This window comes from Electrona antarctica, assembly GCF_951216825.1.
Source record: "Electrona antarctica genome assembly, chromosome: 16".
NCBI lineage: Eukaryota > Metazoa > Chordata > Actinopteri > Myctophiformes > Myctophidae > Electrona > Electrona antarctica.
This window is the reverse complement of record NC_136797.1, coordinates 40,237,101-40,258,629: the sequence shown is the minus strand read 5'-3', so window position 1 is coordinate 40,258,629 and position 21,529 is coordinate 40,237,101. Positions and strand designations below refer to the sequence as shown.

General features: G+C 39.8%; 4 protein-coding genes across 6 annotated transcripts in view; 3 read left to right on the top strand and 1 right to left on the bottom strand.

Annotated features, from left to right (window-relative positions):
* tmc2a (transmembrane channel-like 2a) overlaps nucleotides 1–11,505 on the top strand; it is a gene marked incomplete at its 5' end in the record, with an annotated part of 35,940 nt that extends 24,435 nt beyond the window's left edge. Inside the window, one exon of the mRNA XM_079524072.1 lies at nucleotides 10,580–11,505. Within this exon, the coding sequence (XP_079380198.1) occupies nucleotides 10,580–10,740 (161 nt within the window). The 3' untranslated portion in view covers nucleotides 10,741–11,505. The remainder of the gene's footprint in view (nucleotides 1–10,579) is intronic.
* Nucleotides 1–21,529, bottom strand: part of LOC306940117 (serine/threonine-protein kinase NIM1-like) — an 805,056-nt gene that overhangs the window by 72,005 nt on the left and 711,522 nt on the right. The window lies entirely within an intron of this gene.
* Nucleotides 121–8,101, top strand: LOC306940119 (annexin A1-like). The gene is made up of 13 exons (XM_079525107.1): nucleotides 121–236; nucleotides 664–895; nucleotides 980–1,058; nucleotides 1,333–1,444; nucleotides 2,412–2,506; nucleotides 3,053–3,166; nucleotides 3,371–3,461; nucleotides 3,845–3,981; nucleotides 4,211–4,304; nucleotides 5,358–5,453; nucleotides 6,038–6,096; nucleotides 7,590–7,712; nucleotides 7,901–8,101. Exons 2-13 carry the CDS (start codon nucleotides 846–848, stop codon nucleotides 7,955–7,957), a joined length of 1,107 nt encoding a protein of 368 aa, XP_079381233.1. The 5' UTR covers nucleotides 121–236; nucleotides 664–845; the 3' UTR covers nucleotides 7,958–8,101.
* LOC306940118 (annexin A1-like) lies at nucleotides 12,673–21,281 on the top strand. 3 transcript variants are annotated; one of them, XM_079525104.1, is made up of 13 exons: nucleotides 12,673–12,770; nucleotides 13,208–13,484; nucleotides 13,568–13,646; nucleotides 13,913–14,024; nucleotides 14,348–14,442; nucleotides 15,012–15,125; nucleotides 15,395–15,485; nucleotides 15,863–15,999; nucleotides 16,235–16,328; nucleotides 17,445–17,540; nucleotides 18,147–18,205; nucleotides 19,196–19,318; nucleotides 20,362–21,281. In XM_079525104.1, the coding sequence occupies exons 2-13, from the start codon at nucleotides 13,387–13,389 to the stop codon at nucleotides 20,422–20,424; spliced, it is 1,161 nt and encodes a 386-aa protein (XP_079381230.1). In that variant the 5' UTR covers nucleotides 12,673–12,770; nucleotides 13,208–13,386; the 3' UTR covers nucleotides 20,425–21,281. The 3 variants fall into 3 exon arrangements, with proteins under 3 accessions (XP_079381230.1, XP_079381232.1, XP_079381231.1); XM_079525106.1 differs by lacking the exon at nucleotides 20,362–21,281 and adding an exon at nucleotides 19,501–19,701; XM_079525105.1 differs by having other exon boundaries at nucleotides 12,736–12,780.

The following is a 21,529-nucleotide window of genomic DNA, read 5'->3' as shown; positions in this document are numbered from 1 at the left end:
TTCATTTGGAAACACATAACATTGTTGAACTTGTAACTTACTTCATTATGTAGTTTTGTGTAAGATAAATCATGGGCCTTACTGTTATATTAGCTGTGTTTGAGTTTACAGAATTACCAATTAGGATTATGTGATGGTTTGCCTCACCTGCTTAAAAGGCAAGCTACAGGTGAGGGCAGGCTCACTTAAGGATGCCAACTGCCATACAACTCCACAAAGAAGAATAATAAGAAGAGGTTGGTTCAGGTTGAGACAGCGAGATGTCTAGCTGTCTCCTTTTGAAATTTGTGCTTGATGGTCTGTCTGGTGTTTTAAACATGTGTCTAGCTGGTGGAAAAATGTTGATTGTCAGGTTCTGGCATGTAATGACCTCATTGCAGACCACAGAAGAAGGGCCACACTTTTGTTATATATATATTTTTTTAAATCTTTTCAATTGATTGCAAAAATGATTGTTTGCTGGAGAGAGGTCACAATGTTAAGTTATTTGTAATAGTAGACTAGGCTACAAGTATAAAGGTATTGTTTTTGTATATGAAGCAAGTGGAAATTTGAAAAGTATAAACTTAATATTTTCACAAGTTGTGAAAGCATGGCTGGGATGAGATCTCAATGTTTAGTTTAGTTTAAACTTTTTTTTTTTTTTGTTGTTGTGCCAAACAGGTCTACAGTTACGAGCTGCCCAACCTGTAAGTGAAGCAGACATCTCACCTTGATGGAATGCTGGCATTGAGAGTATAATACAACAAGGGGGTTGGCCAGCCTTGAACACATTTGAAAACGACCGTAGAAACCTCTGGCGTCACTGAAAGGTGTGTTAAATAGTACGCTACTGCATACGCAAAATGGACACCTGCATCGAGCCTACTACCACTGTGCAATGTGACTTGAACAGGTGAGTTTTATATTTGTGAATAGTTTTGCTTTTATTTTGGTGTGTTTTATTTTAAATCACAGTTTGGGCCCTCTCATATTTCAGCCTACCAAGTATGACTTTCTTCAAGAAATTCTTCCTAAATATCCATGACAGTGACCCTGATGAGGATGATGTGGACTCAGTGAGTACCAGTGACGGTCCAGTTTTGGTGTTTTTATAATGTACACAATTTTGGGTAGTATAGGCTATCATTTTCAGAATCTATCAAATGGCAAAAATAATAGCAGATCTACGAGCTGACAACGCTTTGAGATGCAGTGTGTTGTGAGTCGTGACTCAATCATATGACAAACTAGTATAAAATAGGACTCCAGTGGTTAAAATCATGAACAACAGTACAATAGACAAAACTTCTTGCTTTGTGTTAAAGTGTATTTCTGATTGAATGCATTCAGTGCTGCAAGGGTAAGCCAAAGAAGCCTAAGTTCTATGGAACCATCTCTCCGTATCCTGACTTCTCTTCTCTGAGTGACGCCTCAGACCTGCAGAAAGCCATCGAAGCCAAAGGTAAGAAGAACATATAGCCGCAATTTGCAACTCTAGATTTTTTTATAATGGGATGAATCTAGAGTTGCAATACCCTCCATTGACTCCCCACTCATCATTTTGCGTTTGCGATCTGCTCGTCTTAAACGACGTTAAACTCACCAACATTGCAGCTGTAGTCCAAGCTTGAATTATTCTCTTTCAATCTGCAAAGCTTGTTTTTCATAAAAATCCCCCGTAGACATGTTATGAGCTACTTTCTGTCAAGACATTCTGTGCAAGTGATTCTTTTTCTAAGTGCTGGAGTTTGGAAGCGCTCGTCGTAAGTCCCTGAACGTCCCTGCATGCATCTGTTTCGCATTTGCACATAATGCAGGAGGCAGCAGCGCGACCCCTTAATACAAACGAGCGCTTCCAAACTCCAACATTTCTTCTTCTTGACATAAAGTAGCTCATAACATGTCTACGGGGGATTTTTATGAAAAACAAGCTTTGCAGATTGAAAGAGAATAATTCAAGCTTGGACAACAGCTGCAATGTTGGTGAGTTTAACGTCGTTTAAGACAAGCAGATCGCAAACGCAAAATGATGAGTGGGGAGTCAATGGAGGGTATTGCAACTCTAGATTCATCCCATTATAAAAAAATCTAGAGTTGCAAATTGCGGCTAGAAGAACATAGTGATGCACTGCACAGATATGCATACACTTCTACACATCGCAAAATGACTCGATATCCATAAGACTGGGTATTGCCGGGTGCTATCTTAGGTATTCAACATCTCAACAATTACTATGTTTATTTATTGGTCTTTACTGGACAACAAAAACTTAATTCTTGACTCAAACTGCTCCTCACTATTTTGACTTTGAAAATGTTCTTGGGATTGGATTCATACATCTCTGTAATCTACTTGAGAAAGTTGTCTTTTATTATCTAGTAGCCGTAGTACGTGTAGCCTAAAACATAACATATTTACCCATTCACAGGAGTAGATGAGGATGTGATAATTTCCCTTCTGGTGAAGAGAAACAATGCCCAAAGGCAGAGGATCAAAGCAGTCTATGAGGGTATCACTGAGAAGGTGAGTCTGTCATCAAAACCCCCACACGTCATTCAGCCTACTTTTTATAAACCTACTATAGGCTTTTCAGTTGAAAATCATAAAAAGAACAAATCATTTCAGCTAACTGTTTGACAGAACTCTGATGGCCCTTAGTTATCTAATTTGAGGAGATTGCCTGCCTACTCTTTAAACAAAAGAACGAAATATAACGATCTGTTGCATTATTAAAAATCTGTTTTTGAGACCATCATGCTGCATGTTAATGAACGTTCAATACATGTAGTCATGTACAGGAATTCAATTAATTGAACATGTCATGTAAACATGCCAGATTAACAAGAAGCTAATTTTCATCTAGTCTCCCATATAAATGGATCACAACTGCCACCTACAAATGAAGAAATAAAATGCCATACCTACAATAAGTTTAATACTAACCAATATATAATATCTCAATCCTGACATATCGAAGATTTAAAATTACAAACTACATCAATTATGCTTGCATACCTTCACTGCAGTGCTTTGATCTTTATTAGTCAGAAATGCTATCGTCTGTTTCAGGCTCTGGCTGATGACCTGAAGTCAGTCCTAAGGTCAGACCTTGAGGATGTTGTTCTGGCTCTGCTCATGACACCTACTCAGTTTGATGCCCACTGTCTCAGAAAAGCCACAAAGGTAGTTCAATATTTACACTCTACGATAGCCATGGATACAGTCTGTGTCTTTTAAGAACCAAGCGGTTAAAAGAGTTTTGTAAATAGTTTCTTGTAGTGCGCCCTGAATGAGTAACTTGGGTTACAGAAATCGGCACCATCTTTTGAACCATATACCAATTCAATCACTATTGGCACTTAACACTGATAATTGTCTATCCAACAGGGACTGGGCACACATGAAAGTGTCTTGGTAGAAATTCTTGCATCAAGGTCAAACTATGAGATCCATGACATCAAGAGGGTCTTTCAAAAAGGTATGCTAAACATTGTAATATTTGATGCTCCCAAATACCTACCATAGGTTCCTACATTGTACAGTAAAATGGTAATGGCACTAGCCCCTCCTATGCCCAGCTTTGTGTCTGTGTGTACACCCGTACCCCATAGCGACTATTTGATTGGCTGAGGGCTTAAAAAGTGAGTACGCCAACAGTGATTGGCCAGAATGTGATATGTAAGAGCGCCCCTCACTTCACAAGTGAGTTTTAAGTGAAGGTATGATTCCAACCTCCATCACACTGATGAAGGCTGGATAGCCAAAACGTTTGTCATATCTATGGTTTGAAATAAAACTTTTTCAACCAGTCTTGGTGTGTGCGACCCATCCCCTTGATCATGATTCCAACCTCTTCATCAGAGTACCAGGAGGAGTTGGAGGACATCATTAAAGGTGACACCAGTGGAAACTTCACGTTGGCCCTGCAGGCTCTGCTGAAAGCCAACAAAGATGAGGACAGTAAAGTGGACTTGGACCTCGCCAAAATAGATGCAAAGGTACTGTACTAGTAGTAGCACTGTGGTTAACCGCTCTGGTTCTCAAGCCTTTAATTTCAACAACCTCCATAACTAACTACATTTACAGACAGACCTGTATAGGGTACGTAGCTTTTGAATCCTGAGTGTCGCTGGACCCCACTTTGAGAATTGACTGTTTCTGTTGCAATTAATTGGTTTTGTTTGAAAATATTTTAGTAACAAATGCAACTTTAACTGTTTATCACAGGCTCTGTTCGCTGCAGGTGAGAACGGCAAAGCAATTGATATCAACGCCTTCCTTGACATCCTCACAAGTCGAAGTGGTCCTCAGCTAAAAAAAAGTAAGATTAATTTGTCCACTTTTACCCTTTAGGAATGTTGTCATTGGTGAAAATTGTCCTGAAGTTTCCAACATTGAAAATTTCGAAATTAATGTCACAACAAGCTAGCCTATATTCATGGTCTGGCGCGAAGGTATTGTGCTTGGTCTGTCGAATGTTAAAGTGCAAACTGAGAGCTGCTCATAGCTTCTTACAGATTACAAGCTTGTTATAAATAGTCTTTTTTGTCTCCACCAGGCCGAAGGCATGGGGAGAGAGTATGTTTTAACCCGGTCGATGCCAAACTTTGCACACACACTCCCTGGATGCCAACGATGAACCTCTGCCCCACATTTTCCAGAACGGCCTGTTATAGTGCCACCATGAGGCAGCTTTTCACATTTTTTACCTAAAACTGCACCGATCTGCGTGAAACGTTGCATGCACACTCCCTAGAGGCCAAGGACAAACCGTTGACCTGCATTTTCCACATCTGCCTTTTATAGCGCCACCAGGAGGCCGACTTTTGTAAAACACATTTTTTGATATTACTCCTCCAGATTCTGTCCAAAAATCTCACAAATCGTTACACAGCATCTCTATGGTCATGTGCTCAAGTCGGATCTGTCCGATATTTCAGATTCCATCCTAATTGGCTATAATTGGCTTTCACAGTTTGCAAGATTGCCCCGTTTTGAACAAAAGCCTCAAATCATGAACGCAGCATGCAATTTACGTGAAATCTTTCACACATTTTCTTACTAGGCTGAGGAATATATCCCACCCTTTTCATTGGCCTGTTATAGCGCCACCAACAGGTTGATTTTTGCAAAACACATTTTTGGAACAAAATGCCTCAAAAACATGTTTATATTAATCCTAAACATTTTGCCAAACATCTCACAGTCCTATCCTCCTGGTGGAGACCTGTGCCCAGAAGGGCACTTTTTCTAGTTTTTTCTGTATTCATTGAGTTTCATGACCACTGAACTTTAAATCAGTTTCAACACCTATTTTCCTGTTGCATAAAACAAAACGGAAGTACAGTTGCTCTTATTGTTTGACCTCTTATAGCGTTCCAGAAATACGCCAGCCTCAGTGAGAACACCTTATCCAAAGACTTGGGAAATGAGCTAAAAGGAGACGTTGCAGACTGTCTCATTGACATTGGTGAGGAGTGTTCTTCCCCAAATTATTCTTATCAGAATCAGTGGCGTGCACAGATAGACACTAGGGGGTGCTAGACCCCCTGCCCTTTTGGCAATGTGCACTTTCGGGAAAAAAAGATTTTTTCAAAAATAGCAGACCTACAAGCTCGTAGCGCGCCACTCAGTGGCGCGCTATGAGCTTGTAGATCTGCTATTTTTCAATAGCTAAAGCATAACATAATGCTAACACCAAAAGGGGTTCCCGCCCAAAATAGATTAAGGCAACCGGCCGGTTCCACGCGCTGCACAAGGTGCCCTTTTTTAACTTGAGCACCTGCCCCTCTAAATGTCTGTGCACGCCACTGTTCAGAATCCTATTGATTACTAAGTTCAAGGGATTTTGACTATGGTCAGTTTGATAATATCACAATTTAGCAAAGAATTTATTTAAGACTCATCCCTTTGTTTTATTAAATTATCTTTACAACTCAAAGCCTAACATGCTGTGTAGCGCTTTGATTTGAACTGGGCTCAGCTGTGGACTTGATGTGCTCTTACTCTGTGATCCATCGGGCTGCCCCCCTAAACTGTTTCTTTGCTGTACAGTGAAGTGTGCCTGGAATAAGCCTGGTTTCTTTGCGGAGAAGCTACACCTGGCTATGAAGGTATGCCGTCAGTCTTTGTGTGGGCTGTTTTCTGTTCATTTTTATTTTAGTGTAGCATATTTTTACTCCCCAATTTAGTCGTTATGCCAATTGATTCCTCCCCACACGCTTCTTGTCACGGTGGTGGATCCTATACTGACTCACCTGCCAATGAGGAGCCCCCACCAGGAGGACTTAGGGTGCACTCACACGGTTAATGCAATGCTCTGTGCTCGTTGGATGAATGGTGTGTTGTGTCATGGCCGCCCAATGTATTTCCAATGGAGGTCACATGGTTTGACACAACATTGTGTTGTGTGAGGGGCGTTTCGACTGCGCCCCTCCCCCTCACACAACACAATGTTGGGTCAAACCATGTGACCTCCATTGGAAATACATTGGGCGGCCATGACACAACACAGCATTGATCCAACGAGCACGAGAATTGCATTAAAGGTGTGAGCTCAGCCTTAGAGCCTTCGTCCTACTCCTCCTGCCCAACACTCCCTGCTGACAGTTGCCTTCCCACAGGAATGCATGCAGTGACAAATGTCACCCTCCCTGCGCCGCTGCAATATGCATTGCAAAGGCAGATCAAGGCTGACTATGCAGGGCTAACTTAAAGCAGAATTAAAAAATGTGCCTATTAGCATTTTTGAGTGGTGTAAACCACTCCTACAACTGGCTTTTGTGTGCATAAAAAAATGACCATGGTTGCTATGTTCAAAATAATTTCTGACGTAATTAAATCACACCCGGGTGAACTGGATGACCGTAGCAACCGTGGTCATTTTCTCTGCACAAAAAAAGCCAGTTGTGAAATCACATCCAGGTGTGATTTCATTACGTCAGATCAGAGCTGATCAGGCTATATAAAACCTTACACCACTCAGTTCACACGGGTGTGATTTTTTTTGAGTGGTGTAAACCACTCCTACAACTGGCTTTTGTGTGCATAAAAAAATGACCATGGTTGCTATGTTCAAAATAATTTCTGACGTAATTAAATCACACCCGGGTGAACTGGATGACCGTAGCAACCGTGGTCATTTTCTCTGCACAAAAAAAGCCAGTTGTGAAATCACATCCAGGTGTGATTTCATTACGTCAGATCAGAGCTGATCAGGCTATATAAAACCTTACACCACTCAGTTCACACGGGTGTGATTTTTTCAATATGTTCCACTGGGATTTCTTAGGACTTTTGATATTTGGTTACTATAACATATTTATGAAACAAACTGTTGAAAGAGTTTCTGTTTTGCGATTGTTCGGAAATTTCGCAAAATGCCTGCAATGTCACCTCAAACTGTTTCCACTTTCACTCCCTACTCACTATAGTGCACCATGTAGTGATTATACAATTTGTAGTGGTGTCCAAATGTAGACTACATACATGTATAGTGATGATTATACCCTATATGGACTAATCAAACAATCCATGTGTATCTCAAAGTGGTACAATCTTTGGAGGTGAACGTTGTTGTGTAGTTAACATGGCTGTCTATTCACAGGGATATGGCACATGTGATGAGACTCTTATCAGGGTGATAGTGAGCCGCTCTGAGGTGGACTTGAAGAAAGTCATGGATGAGTACAAGACCATGTTTGGAAGAACTCTGCAGGAGGACATATTGGTAATGTGAAACTCCACTATTTTACATGCATGTCACTCTGTCTGTATTGTCAAGATTGCCCCGCCTGCTCATTCTATGGCTGTCATGGTTACGCAATAGAAATGTTGCTGTACGGGTTTCTACATTCTCGGGTTTTGTGAAGTTACCCTTGTTGTATCACTGATTACGTATTTCTCTTGGTTTGACAGGCGGATACTAAGGGACATTACGAAACGATCCTGCTGGAATTGTGTGGACCTGTTTAAAATGTTTCATTAACTTTGTCTTTTTCACGTTAATACAAGCTGTGAGGTGCTGCTGAAATATCTGTTGGTGTTCCTTGAATATTGGGAACTGTTTTTCTAATGTCTTACAGATTGGATGTAATAATAAAGCTGCTCTAAACACTTTCCAAGTTTTCTCGGTTGACGGTCAGTCATTTATAAGCATAATCTGTAACTGCATATTCTTTAAATGCTATCTTGGGTTTGTTACAAAATATACTTAACTCTGGCCCTTTTCAATCCTGCACCTGACTTATTTGCCAGGCGCAGGATTGAAAAGTGCAGAAAACTAAACGCAAACTAAGCATTGTCACAAAGTTAAACTAGCAAACCTGCCATAAAAACTAAAGCATTGGATAACACCATGGGGAGAGCAACATGCTGTACACCAAGACACCAAATACAAGAGTATTTGTATCAAATTGGTTTTAGCTACAGTTTATTCATTCTCTAATGTTTAACTTGTACTAAATGTATTTTTGTGTGATTTAGTTGACTATTTTGAGTCTTTGGTCCAGCTTTGTTACTAAATTGATTTCAAACTATTTTATAAGTAATTCAGTGTCACTCACACTTCATGTTACTGTATGTACAATTATGCTATATACTGCAACACAACTGAGAATTATTTGTAAATGATGCAAGTAGAAGGCATCGTTTTATTTATATGAAGCAAGTGAACTTTGTAATGCATGAAAGCATTGAGGAAAAAGCACAGGATGTCGGTGTTTAGTAAACTAAAATCTTTGCCCAACTGGTCTATAGTTATGAGTTGCCCAACCTGTAAGTGAAGCAGGAATATCACTGATGGAATGCTGGGATGACAGAATACAAAGGGGTTGGCCTTATACATTGAAAACAACCGTAGAAACTCAAACCTCTGGTTGGAGAAAGGTGCAGGTGTCGATTCAAGTCAAGGTGTGTAAAATAGTAGGCTACTGAGACCCGTGAATTCCAAACTGGTGAGTTTTATATTTTAATAGTTTCTCCATTATTTTGGGGGGAAGTTAATTGTTTCAATAGCTGTAATTACTTGCGCAAGCAGAGCGCGCGTAATCTTTTTCGTCCATGTCGCCGTGCCAGCTTATGACGTAATGACAACTTGTGCTTGATATGGCAGTGGTGTCAGATTACATACATGTATACATAGGGGCATTAGTACCTTTAATCCTCCCGACACTAAAACATATTGTCATTACGTCATCAAACCAATTACACCCTTGCATTGGGTCCTTTAATCCACATCTTTATTACGTCATTGAGAGCCTGTTATACCCTGACGTCATATGCTGCTACGATACTTAGGCCCAATCCCAATTGCCTCCCTCAATCCCTGAGCCCTGAACCCTCATTGACTTTAGTGACGTCAGCTGTAAGTGCTTGAGGGTGAGAGGTTGCAAGGGATCCAAATTGTTGTGAAAGGAATGGGACAGCACTTTGAAGATGAGTCCGCCATTACTTTGCATCACTTTATAAAAACTGTCCTTATTCACAGTCAGTGCCTACATGACATGTCTATCATGTCTATTTTAGTATTTAAGCTGATCGTTTTATTATTAGTTTCATAAATACACTTTCCTGTGTGATAGGGGTTGTAATATTCATATATAATAATATTCATTATACATTGCATTTCCATATTCTTTGCTCATTAGTCATTTTGTCATCATATTTCCCTTATTATTATTATTGTTATTAAATATATAGCCTATCCTTCCATTCCGTCTCCCTTTGAGAACAGTGAGAAAGCACTGTTGTGTTTGTTGACATTCTAACCACGATACATAACTAATTTGCATACTTAAATGATTGACGTTCGGAGGATCCCCCTCATTCCCCTGGTAACGCTATGAACTGTGGGTAATTTCTTTGCCAAAGTCAGCTAAAGTCAGCATTGATGCTGACTTTGGCAAAGGGCACATAAAGGGGCGGGGCTGAGACCTCACTGACTTACCGATTTCAAATGGGACATCCCTCAAGCCCTCGCAGACTTCACATGAACGCGCAGCTAAGTCAGTGAGGGCTCATTGAGTCAGCAAGGGAGTGGATTGGGATTGGGCCTTACTGTACTTAATTAAATGTACTTAATTACTTTACACCACTGCTTGTAAGGACCGGTGCATAGGAGAGTATACGTAGAGAAGAAATAAATGGTGTCAAGGTAGCGGTTGGAGATGCATGATACCTGTCAGTTGACCAAAAGTTTATGTTCTTTAGGGTGATCAGGATAACTTCCTTTTTCTCTACAGTACCCAACATTGACATTCATTCACAATGGGGTCATCTACCAAATTATACTGTGCACAATTAACCAGATAATCCATGCTGTTTAAGATGGGTGAATGTAATGCACAATCTGTACAATCCTGAAGCTATTTCCTCTTATGCACAGGCAATTTTTGAATCAAAGCCTAGTGAGCGTAATGAAAATGAAATGTTGATGTTGACTTATACAGTATGTCTGGCCATACATACTGTAGTTGAATGTCACTGCGACACATTGTTTGTGAGCTTGTAGATCTGGTATTTTCGGTGCATGATGACAGCATGTACGCCTGAATATGAATCAGGCTTTAAAATCCCTGCGCTCCCTCTCTGCCCCAGAACCTGAGCCTGAGCCGGAGCCAGAGAAGAAGAAGAAGAAGAAGAAAAAGGTTGTGGTAGAGGAAGACGTGGAGCTGCAGTCGCCCAATCCCAACATTCGAAGAGGACCAGTGGACCGCCCACCGGTGCCGAGGGCCAGGGGAGGCCTTACGCCTGTATAACAGAGAGAGGAAGTGATGACTTGCATCCATACGGGTTTTCATTCGTTCCTGGAATAACGTATTATGTTCTATTCATGAAAACTAATGCATATAATAAATTCATATTGATAATAATGACAACTATTGAGGGTATGCGCATGCATAAAGTGAGGGGCAAATCGAGTGGCAAATCAAGTGATTTTTGTGGATCAGATAGGATTTGGGGTTATAGATTTTTCTGTTTGGATGAATGGGCTGTCAAGGCCAGAAAGTAGTTTTTTGCCACTCAGTAGGCATTCCCACATAACTTCCGGGTATGATGATGATGATGTCATGCACATTCCCTCTATTCCACACTGCAATAATGCAAACTATTCCGGATATTGATTGATTGATTGAAAAATGACGACCCAATTAAGCATTACACTTGTTTCCAATAGGGTCCACAATGTTCAATTCATCAAAGGGTCGTCTTAAAAAACAGACATTTTGGACAACAACAAAGCAACAAAAAAGTTATATCTAAATGTATCACATTTAGATTTACCAAAATATATCTTTAACAGATTTGCAATAAAATCGGCATAATCAATATACCTTAAAGATTTTTTGTTTGTTTGTTTGTATTGAAGTTGGTAGTAACTTCTATAAAATAATGCAATAGGCTATTGCCTATTATACTGAAATGGAAAAATGGAATCTGTATTTATAATGGAACTTTGGACCTTATGTGTCACTAGCCAATGTGTGTCAATATGTAACTGCTTTTGTGTGATTTAATTTAGTTTGTTTTATATAATTTTGTTTTATCTTGTGTTAATTATGCTCATTTTCACTTTCTCTGTGATCTATTGTGATGCTCGTGTTTGTTTTTATTTGTGTTTCATGTGAATTTGAGCCCTGTTACTTATCTACTGTATAATCAACTGCCTGCAGAGCGAAGATTCCTGACAAGTTTTATATCAATCTGCCTTTGGGGAAATGTGTATTTTTAAAAACATCCACCAGAGGGCAACATGTTGACTCTCTGTCCATTTTTATAATCTCCTTAAAAGTTTTACTGAACTGAACTGTGCATGTTGCATGATTCAGAATCAAAATGGGAATATGATCACAGATAATGATATTATATTGTGATGAGAGAATCACCACCAGGAATAATTTAAATAATGTAACCATTTTGTAACTTTGAGAGTGCACAAATGTAACCAAATAGACCTTAAATGGAGTTAAATGAAGACTTTCACAGTGTAACATTCACATTGCATGATGAACTGCAGGATAGTTTAAGTGTGATGTCTCATGTTTATTTTTGTTTCAGGATGTTGTGCTCCTGATGATTATTTGATATGAATTTGATTTTGAAATAAAGTTCAACATCTTTTTAAAACATTTTCATCAAAGTAAGGGTTTTTATGAGTCTGTAGCGACTGTAACTGAAGCAACTAAATCAGTGGTTCTTATACAATGTGGTGCCAGGGACACTCACAATAGATGATTTATCAACATTTGTCAAAAATGTAAAACTAAATTGCCTATCTATGAACGTGTTGCATTGAAATGGGTTGTGTGTTTAGTAGTGTGGTGTTGCATGTTTTCCTTACATGTGTATATCTGAAGACATTTTCAACACAAGGACTCAAAGGGTTTTAAATGTTTCTTTATTTTCACTGTGAAGAAGATACATTATTGCTCACTTCACCTGACTCCTCTTCAGTACTTTCCAACCCTGTTGATTGGAAGAGGCCAAGCACTGTAGAGGAGGAGGGGTGTTTGTTTATGTTGGTATCATGTTTTGTCTTTATTATAAAAATCTGTGAATTAATTGGGAAACACATAACATTGTTGAACTTGTAACTTACTTCATTATGTACTTTTGTGTAAGATAAATCATGGGCCTTACTGTTATATTAGCTGTGTTTGAGTTTACAGAGTTACCAATTAGGATTATGTGATGGTTTGCCTCACCTGCTTAAAAGGCAAGCTACAGGTGAGGGCAGGCTCACTTAAGGATGCCAACTGCCATACAACTCCACAAAGAATAAGAAGAGGTTGGTTCAGGTTGAGACAGCAAGATGCGGAGATGTCTAGCTGTCTCCTTTTGAAATTTGTGCTTGATGGTCTGTCTGGTGTTTTAAACATGTGTCTAGCTGGCGGAAAAATGTTGATTGTCAGGTTCTGGCATGTAATGACCTCATTGCAGGCCACAGAAGAAGGGCCACACTTTTTTTTTTTTTTTTTTTTTTTAATCTTTTCAATTGATTGCAAAAATGATTGTTTGCTGGAGAGAGGTCACAATGTTAAGTTATTTGTAATAGTAGACTAGGCTACAAGTATAAAGGTATTGTTTTTGTATATGAAGCAAGTGGAAATTTGAAAAGTATAAACTTAATATTTTCACAAGTTGCGAAAGCATGGCTGGGATGAGATCTCAATGTTTAGTTTAGTTTAAACTTTTTTTTGTTTTTTTTGTTGTTGTGCCAAACAGGTCTACAGTTACGAGCTGCCCAACCTGTAAGTGAAGCAGACATCTCACCTTGATGGAATGCTGGCATTGAGATAATACAACAAGGGGGTTGGCCAGCCTTGAACACATTTGAAAACAACCGTAGAAACCTCTGGCGTCACTGAAAGGTGTGTTAAATAGTACGCTACTGCATACGCAAAATGGACACCTGCATCGAGCCTACTACCACTGAGCAAGGCGAATTGGACACCTGCATCGAGCCTACTACCATTGCAGCATCGAGCGAATTATTGAACAGGTGAGTTTTATATTTGTGAATAGTTTTGCTTTTATTTTGGTGTGTTATTTTTAAATCACAGTTTGGGCCCTCTCATATTTCAGCCTACCAAGTATGACTTTCTTCAAGAAATTCTTCCTAAATATCCATGACAGTGACCCTGATGAGGATGATGTGGACTCGGTGAGTATACCAGTGATGGTCCAGTTTTGGTGTTTTTATAATGTACACTTTTGGGTAATATAGGCTATCATTTTCAGAATCTATCAAATGGCAAAAATAATAGCAGATCTATGAGCTGACAACGCATTGAGATGCAGTGTGTTGTACTCAATCATATGACAAACTAGTATAAAATAGGACTCCAGTGGTTAAAATCATGAACAACAGTACAATAGACAAAACTTCTTGCTTTGTGTTAAAGTGTATTTCTGATTGAATGCATTCAGTGCTGCAAGGGTAAGCCAAAGAAGCCTAAGTTCTATGGAACCATCTCTCCGTATCCTTACTTCTATGCCTGCCGTGACGCCTCAGACCTGCAGAAAGCCATCGAAGCCAAAGGTAAGAAGAACATAGTGATGCACTGCACAGATATGCATACACTTCTACACATCGCAAAATGACTCGATATCCACAAGACTGGGTATTGCCGGGTGCTATCCTAGGTATTCAACATCTCAACAATTACTATGTTTATTTATTGGTCTTTACTGGACAACAAAAACTTAATTCTTGACTCAAACTGCTCCTCACTATTTTGACTTTGAAAATGTTCTTGGGATTGTATTCATACATCTCTGTAATCTACTTGAGAAAGTTGTCTTTTATTATCTAGTAGCCGTAGTACGTGTAGCCTAAAACATAACATATTTTCCCATTCACAGGAGTAGATGAGGATGTGATAATTTCCCTTCTGGTGAAGAGAAGCAATGAACAAAGGCAGAGGATCAAAGCAGTCTATAAGGAATCCACTGAGAAGGTGAGTCGGGGTCATCAAAACCCCCACACGTCATTCACCGAAAAGACTGGGAAATTCAGCCTACCTTTTTATAAACGTACAGGCTTTTCAGTTGAAAATCATAAAAAGAACAAATCATTTCAGCTAACTGTTTGACAGAACTCTGATGGCCCTTAGTTATCTAATTTGAGGAGATTGCCTGCCTACTCTTTAAACAAAAGAACGAAATATAACGATCTGTTGCATTATTAAAAATCTGTTTTTGAGACCATCATGCTGCATGTTAATGAACGTTCAATACATGTAGTCATGTACAGGAATTCAATTAATTGAACATGTCATGTAAACATGCCAGATTAACAAGAAGCTAATTTTCATCTAGTCTCCCATATAAATGGATCACAACTGCCACCTACAAATGAAGAAATAAAATGCCATACCTACAATAAGTTTAATACTAACCAATATATAATATCTAAATCCTGACATATCGAAGATTTAAAATTACAAACTACATAAATTATGCTTGCATACCTTCACTGCAGTGCTTTGATTACTTTATTAGTCAGAAATGCTATTGTCTGTTTCAGGCTCTGGCTGATGACCTGAAGTCAGTCCTAAGGTCAGACCTCGAGGATGTTGTTCTGGCTCTGCTCATGACACCTACTCAGTTTGATGCCCACTGTCTCAGAAAAGCCACAAAGGTAGCCTACATTTTGTGTAATTTAATTAATATAAATATTTCATATCCGCTTCAAAGATTGTTATCTCAAGTTCAATATTTACACTACGATAGCCATGGATACAGTCTGTGTCTTTTAAGAACCAAGCGGTTAAAAGAGTTTTGTAAATGGTTTCTTGTAGTGCGCCCTGAATGAGGAACTTGGGTTACAGAAATCGGCACCATCTTTTGAACCATATACCAAATTCAATCACTATTGGCACTTAACACTGATAATTGTCTATCCAACAGGGACTGGGCACACATGAAAGTGTCTTGGTAGAAATTCTTGCATCAAGGTCAAACCATGATATCCATGAAATCAAGAGGGTCTTTCAAGAAGGTATGCTAAACATTGTAATATTTGATGCTCCCAAATACCTACCATAGGTTCCTACATTGTACAGTAAAATGGCACTAGCCCCTCCTATGCCCAGCTTTGTGTCTGTGTGTACACCCGTACCCCATAGCGACTATTTGATTGGCTGAGGGCTTAAAAAGTGAGTACGCCAACAGTGATTGGCCAGAATGTGATATGTAAGAGCGCCCCTCACTTCACAAGTGAGTTTTAAGTGAAGGTATGATTCCAACCTCCATCACACTGATGAAGGCTGGATAGCCAAAACGTTTGTCATATCTATGGTTTGAAATAAAACTTTTTCAACCAGTCTTGGTGTGTGCGACCCATCTCCTTGATCATGATTCCAACCTCTTCATCAGAGTACCAGGAGGAGTTGGAGGACATCATTAAAGGTGACACCAGTGGAGACTTCACGTTGGCCCTGCAGGCTCTGCTGAAAGCCAACAAAGATGAGGACAGTGAAGTGGACTTGGACCTCGCCAAAACAGATGCAAAGGTACTGTACTATAGTAGCACTGTGGTTAACCGCTCTGGTTCTCAAGCCTTTAATTTCAACAACCTCCATAACTAACTACATTTACAGACAGACCTGTAAGGGTACGTAGCTTTTGAATCCTGAGTGTCGCTGGACCCCACTTTGAGAATTGACTGTTTCTGTTGCAATTAGTTGGTTTTGTTTGAAAATATTTTAGTAACAAACTAACAAATGCAACTTTAACTGTTTATCACAGGCTCTGTTCGCTGCAGGTGAGAACGGCAAAGCAATTGATATCAACACCTTCCTTGACATCCTCGCAAGTCGAAGTGGTCCTCAGCTAAAAAAAAGTAAGATTAATTTGTCCACTTTTACCCTTTAGGAATGTTGTCATTGGTGAAAATTGTCCTGAAGTTTCCAACATTGAAAATTTCGAAATTAATGTCACAACAAGCTAGCCTATATTCATGGTCTGGCGCGAAGGTATTGTGCTTGGTCTGTCAAATGTTAAAGTGCAAACTGAGAGCTGCTCATAGCTTCTTACAGATTACAAGCTTGTTATAAATAGTCTTTTTTGTCTCCACCAGGCCGAAGGCATGGGGAGAGAGTATGTTTTGCACTCCGTCCGCGTGTGCGTTCTTCCGTCCGTCCGTTACCAGCTAATCTCCGGCACCGTTAACCCGGTCGATGCCAAACTTTGCACACACACTCCCTGGATGCCAACGATGAACCTCTGCCCCACATTTTCCAGAACGGCCTGTTATAGTGCCACCATGAGGCAGCTTTTCACATTTCTTACCTAAAACTGCACCGATCTGCGTGAAACGTTGCATGCACACTCCCTAGAGGCCAAGGACAAACCGTTGACCTGCATTTTCCGCATCTGCCTTTTATAGCGCCACCAGGAGGCCGACTTTTGTAAAACACATTTTTTGATATTACTCCTCCAGATTCTGTCCAAAAATCTCACAAATCGTTACACAGCATCTCTATGGTCATGTGCTCAAGTCGGATCTGTCCGATATTTCAGATTCCATCCTAATTGGCTATAATTGGCTTTCACAGTTTGCAAGATTGCCCCGTTTTGAACAAAAGCCTCAAATCATGAACGCAGCATGCAATTTACGTGAAATCTTTCACACATTTTCTTACTAGGCTGAGGAATATATCCCACCCTTTTCACATTGGCCTGTTATAGCGCCACCAACAGGTTGATTTTTGCAAAACACATTTTTGGAACAAAATGCCTCAAAAACATGTTTATATTAATCCTAAACATTTTGCCAAACATCTCACAGTCCTATCCTCCTGGTGGAGACCTGTGCCCAGAAGGGCACTTTTTCTATTTTTTTCTGTATTCATTGAGTTTCATGACCACTGAACTTTAAATCAGTTTCAACACCTATTTTCCTGTTGCATAAAAGAAAACGGAAGTACAGTTGCTCTTATTGTTTGACCTCGTATAGCGTTCCAGAAATACGCCAGCCTCAGTGAGAACACCTTATCCAAAGACTTGGGAAATGAGCTAAAAGGAGACGTTGCAGACTGTCTCATTGACATTGGTGAGGAGTGTTCTTCCCCAAATTATTCTTATCAGAATCAGTGGCGTGCACAGATAGACACTAGGGGGTGCTAGAGCACCCCCTGCCCTTTTGGCAATGTGCCCTTTCGGGGGAAAAAAAAGAGAAAATCTTTTTTTCTTTTTTCAAAAATAGCAGACCTACAAGCTCGTAGCGCGCCACTCAGTGGCGCGCTATGAGCTTGTAGATCTGCTATTTTTCAATAGCTAAAGCATAACATAATGCTAACACCAAAAGGGGTTCCCGCCCAAAATAGATTAAGGCAACCGGCCGGTTCCACGCGCTGCACAAGGTGCCCTTTTTTAACTTGAGCACCTGCCCCTCTAAATGTCTGTGCACGCCACTGTTCAGAATCCTATTGATTACTAAGTTCAAGGGATTTTGACTATGGTCAGTTTGATAATAGCACAATTTAGCAAAGAATTTATTTAAGACTCATCCCTTTGTTTTATTAAATTATCTTTAAAACTCAAAGCCTAACATGCTGTGTAGCGCTTTGATTTGAACTGGGCTCAGCTGTGGACTTGATGTGCTCTTACTCTGTGATCCATCGGGCTGCCCCCCCTAAACTGTTTCTTTGCTGTACAGTGAAGTGTGCCTGGAATAAGCCTGGTTTCTTTGCGGAGAAGCTACACCTGGCTATGAAGGTATGCCGTCAGTCTTTGTGTGGGCTGTTTTCTGTTCATTTTTATTTTAGTGTAGCATATTTTTACTCCCCAATTTAGTCGTTATGCCAATTGATTCCTCCCCACACGCTTCTTGTCACGGTGGTGGATCCTATACTGACTCACCTGCCAATGAGGAGCCCCCACCAGGAGGACTTAGGGTGCACTCACACGGTTAATGCAATGCTCTGTGCTCGTTGGATGAATGTTGTGTTGTGTCATGGCCGCCCAATGTATTTCCAATGGCGGTCACATGGTTTGACACAACATTGTGTTGTGTGAGGGGCGTTTCGACTGCGCCCCTCCCCCTCACACAACACAATGTTGGGTCAAACCATGTGACCTCCATTGGAAATACATTGGGCGGCCATGACACAACACAGCATTGATCCAACGAGCACGAGAATTGCATTAAAGGTGTGAGCTCAGCCTTAGAGCCTTCGTCCTACTCCTCCTGCCCAACACTCCCTGCTGACAGTTGCCTTCCCACAGGAATGCATGCAGTGACAAATGTCACCCTCCCTGCGCCGCTGCAATATGCATTGCAAAGGCAGATCAAGGCTGACTATGCAGGGCTAACTTAAAGCAGAATTAAAAAATGTGCCTATTAGCATTTTTCAATATGTTCCACTGGGATTTCTTAGGACTTTTGATATTTGGTTACTATAACATATTTATGAAACAAACTGTTGAAAGAGTTTCTGTTTTGCGATTGTTCGGAAATTTCGCAAAATGCCTGCAATGTCACCTCAAACTGTTTCCACTTTCACTCCCTACTCACTATAGTGCACCATGTAGTGATTATACAATTTGTAGTGGTGTCCAAATGTAGACTACATACATGTATAGTGATGATTATACCCTATATGGACTAATCAAACAATCCATGTGTATCTCAAAGTGGTACAATCTTTGGAGGTGAACAAACGTTGAGGATTTTGTTGTGTAGTTAACATGGCTGTCTATTCACAGGGATATGGCACATGTGATGAGACTCTTATCAGGGTGATGGTGACCCGCTCTGAGGTGGACTTGAAGAAAGTCATGGATGAGTACAAGACCATGTTTGGAAGAACTCTGCAGGAGGACATATTGGTAATGTCCACTATTTTACATGCATGTCACTCTGTCTGTATTTTCAAGATTGCCCCGCCTGCTCATTCTATGGCTGTCATGGTTAAGCAATAGAAATGTTGCTCTACGGGTTTCTACATTCTCGGGTTTTGTGAAGTTACCTTTGTTGTATCACTGATTACGTATTTCTCTTGGTTTGACAGGCGGATACTAAGGGACATTACGAAACGATCCTGCTGGAATTGTGTGGACCTGTTTAAAATGTTTCATTAACTTTGTCTTTTTCACGTTAATACAAGCTGTGAGGTGCTGCTGAAATATCTGTTGGTGTTCCTTGAATATTGGGAACTGTTTTTCTAATGTCTTACAGATTGGATGTAATAATAAAGCTGCTTTAAACACTTTCCAAGTTTTCTCGGTTGACGGTCAGTCATTTATAAGCCTAATCTGTAACTGCATATTCTTTAAATGCTATCTTGGGTTTGTTACAAAATATACTTAACTCTGGCCCTTTTCAATCCTGCACCTGACTTAGTTGCCAGGCGCAGGATTGAAAACTAAACTCAAACTAAGCATTGTCACAAAGTTAAACTAGCAAACCTGCCATAAAAACTAAAGCATTGGATAACACCATGGGGGAGAGCAACATGCTGTACACCAAGACACCAAATACAAGAGTATTTGTATCAAATTGGTTTTAGCTACAGTTTATTCATTCTCTAATGTTTAACTTGTACTAAATGTATTTTTGTGTGATTTAGTTGACTATTTTGAGTCTTTGGTCCAGCTTTGTTACTAAATTGATTTCAAACTATTTTATAAGTAATTCGGTGTCACTCACACTTCTCCAAAATAATGGAGAAATCAAAGCCTAGTGAGCGTAATGAAAATGAAATGTTGATGTTGACTTCTACAGTATGTCTGGCCATACATACTGTAGTTGAATGTCACTGCGACACATTGTTTGTGAGCTTGTAGATCTGGTATTTTCGGTGCATGATGACAGCATGTACGCCTGAATATGAATCAGGCTTTAAAATCCCTGCGCTCCCTCTCTGCCCCAGAACCTGAGCCTGAGCCGGAGCCGGAGAAGAAGAAGAAGAAGAAGAAGAAAAAGGTTGTGGTAGAGGAAGACGTGGAGCTGCAGTCGCCCAATCCCAACATTCGAAGAGGACCAGTGGACCGCCCACCGGTGCCGAGGGCCAGGGGAGGCCTTACTCCTGTATAACAGAGAGGCAGTGATGACTTGCATCCATACGGGTTTTCATTCGTTCCTGGAATAACGTATTATGTTCTATTCATGAAAACTAATGCATATAATAAATTCATATTGATAATAATGACAACTATTGAGGGTATGCGCATGCATAAAGTGAGGGGCAAATCGAGTGGCAAATCAAGTGATTTTTGTGGATCAGATAGGATTTGGGGTTATAGATTTTTCTGTTTGGATGAATGGGCTGTCAAGGCCAGAAAGTCGTTTTTTGCCACTCAGTAGGCATTCCCACATAACTTCCGGGTATGATGATGATGATGTCATGCACATTCCCTCTATTCCACACTGCAATAATGCAAACTATTCCGGATATTGATTGATTGAAAAATGACGACCCAATTAAGCATTATACTTGTTTCCAATAGGGTCCACAATGTTCAATTCATCAAAGGGTCGTCTTAAAAAACAGACATTTTGGACAACAAAGCAACAAAAAAGTTATATCTAAATGTATCACATTTAGATTTACCAAAATATATCTTTAACAGATTTGCAATAAAATCGGCATAATCAATATACCTTAAAGATTTTTTGTTTGTTTGTTTGTATTGAAGTTGGTAGTAACTTCTATAAAATAATGCAATAGGCTATTGCCTATTATACTGAAATGGAAAAATGGAATCTGTATTTATAATGGAACTTTGGACCTTATGTGTCACTAGCCAATGTGTGTCAATATGTAACTGCTTTTGTGTGATTTAATTTAGTTTGTTTTATATAATTTTGTTTTATCTTGTGTTAATTATGCTCATTTTCACTTTCTCTGTGATCTATTGTGATGCTCGTGTTTGTTTTTATTTGTGTTTCATGTGAATTTGAGCCCTGTTACTTATCTACTGTATAATCAACTGCCTGCAGAGCGAAGATTCCTGACAAGTTTTATATCAATCTGCCTTTGGGGAAATGTGTATTTTTAAAACATCCACCAGAGGGCAACATGTTGACTCTCTGTCCAT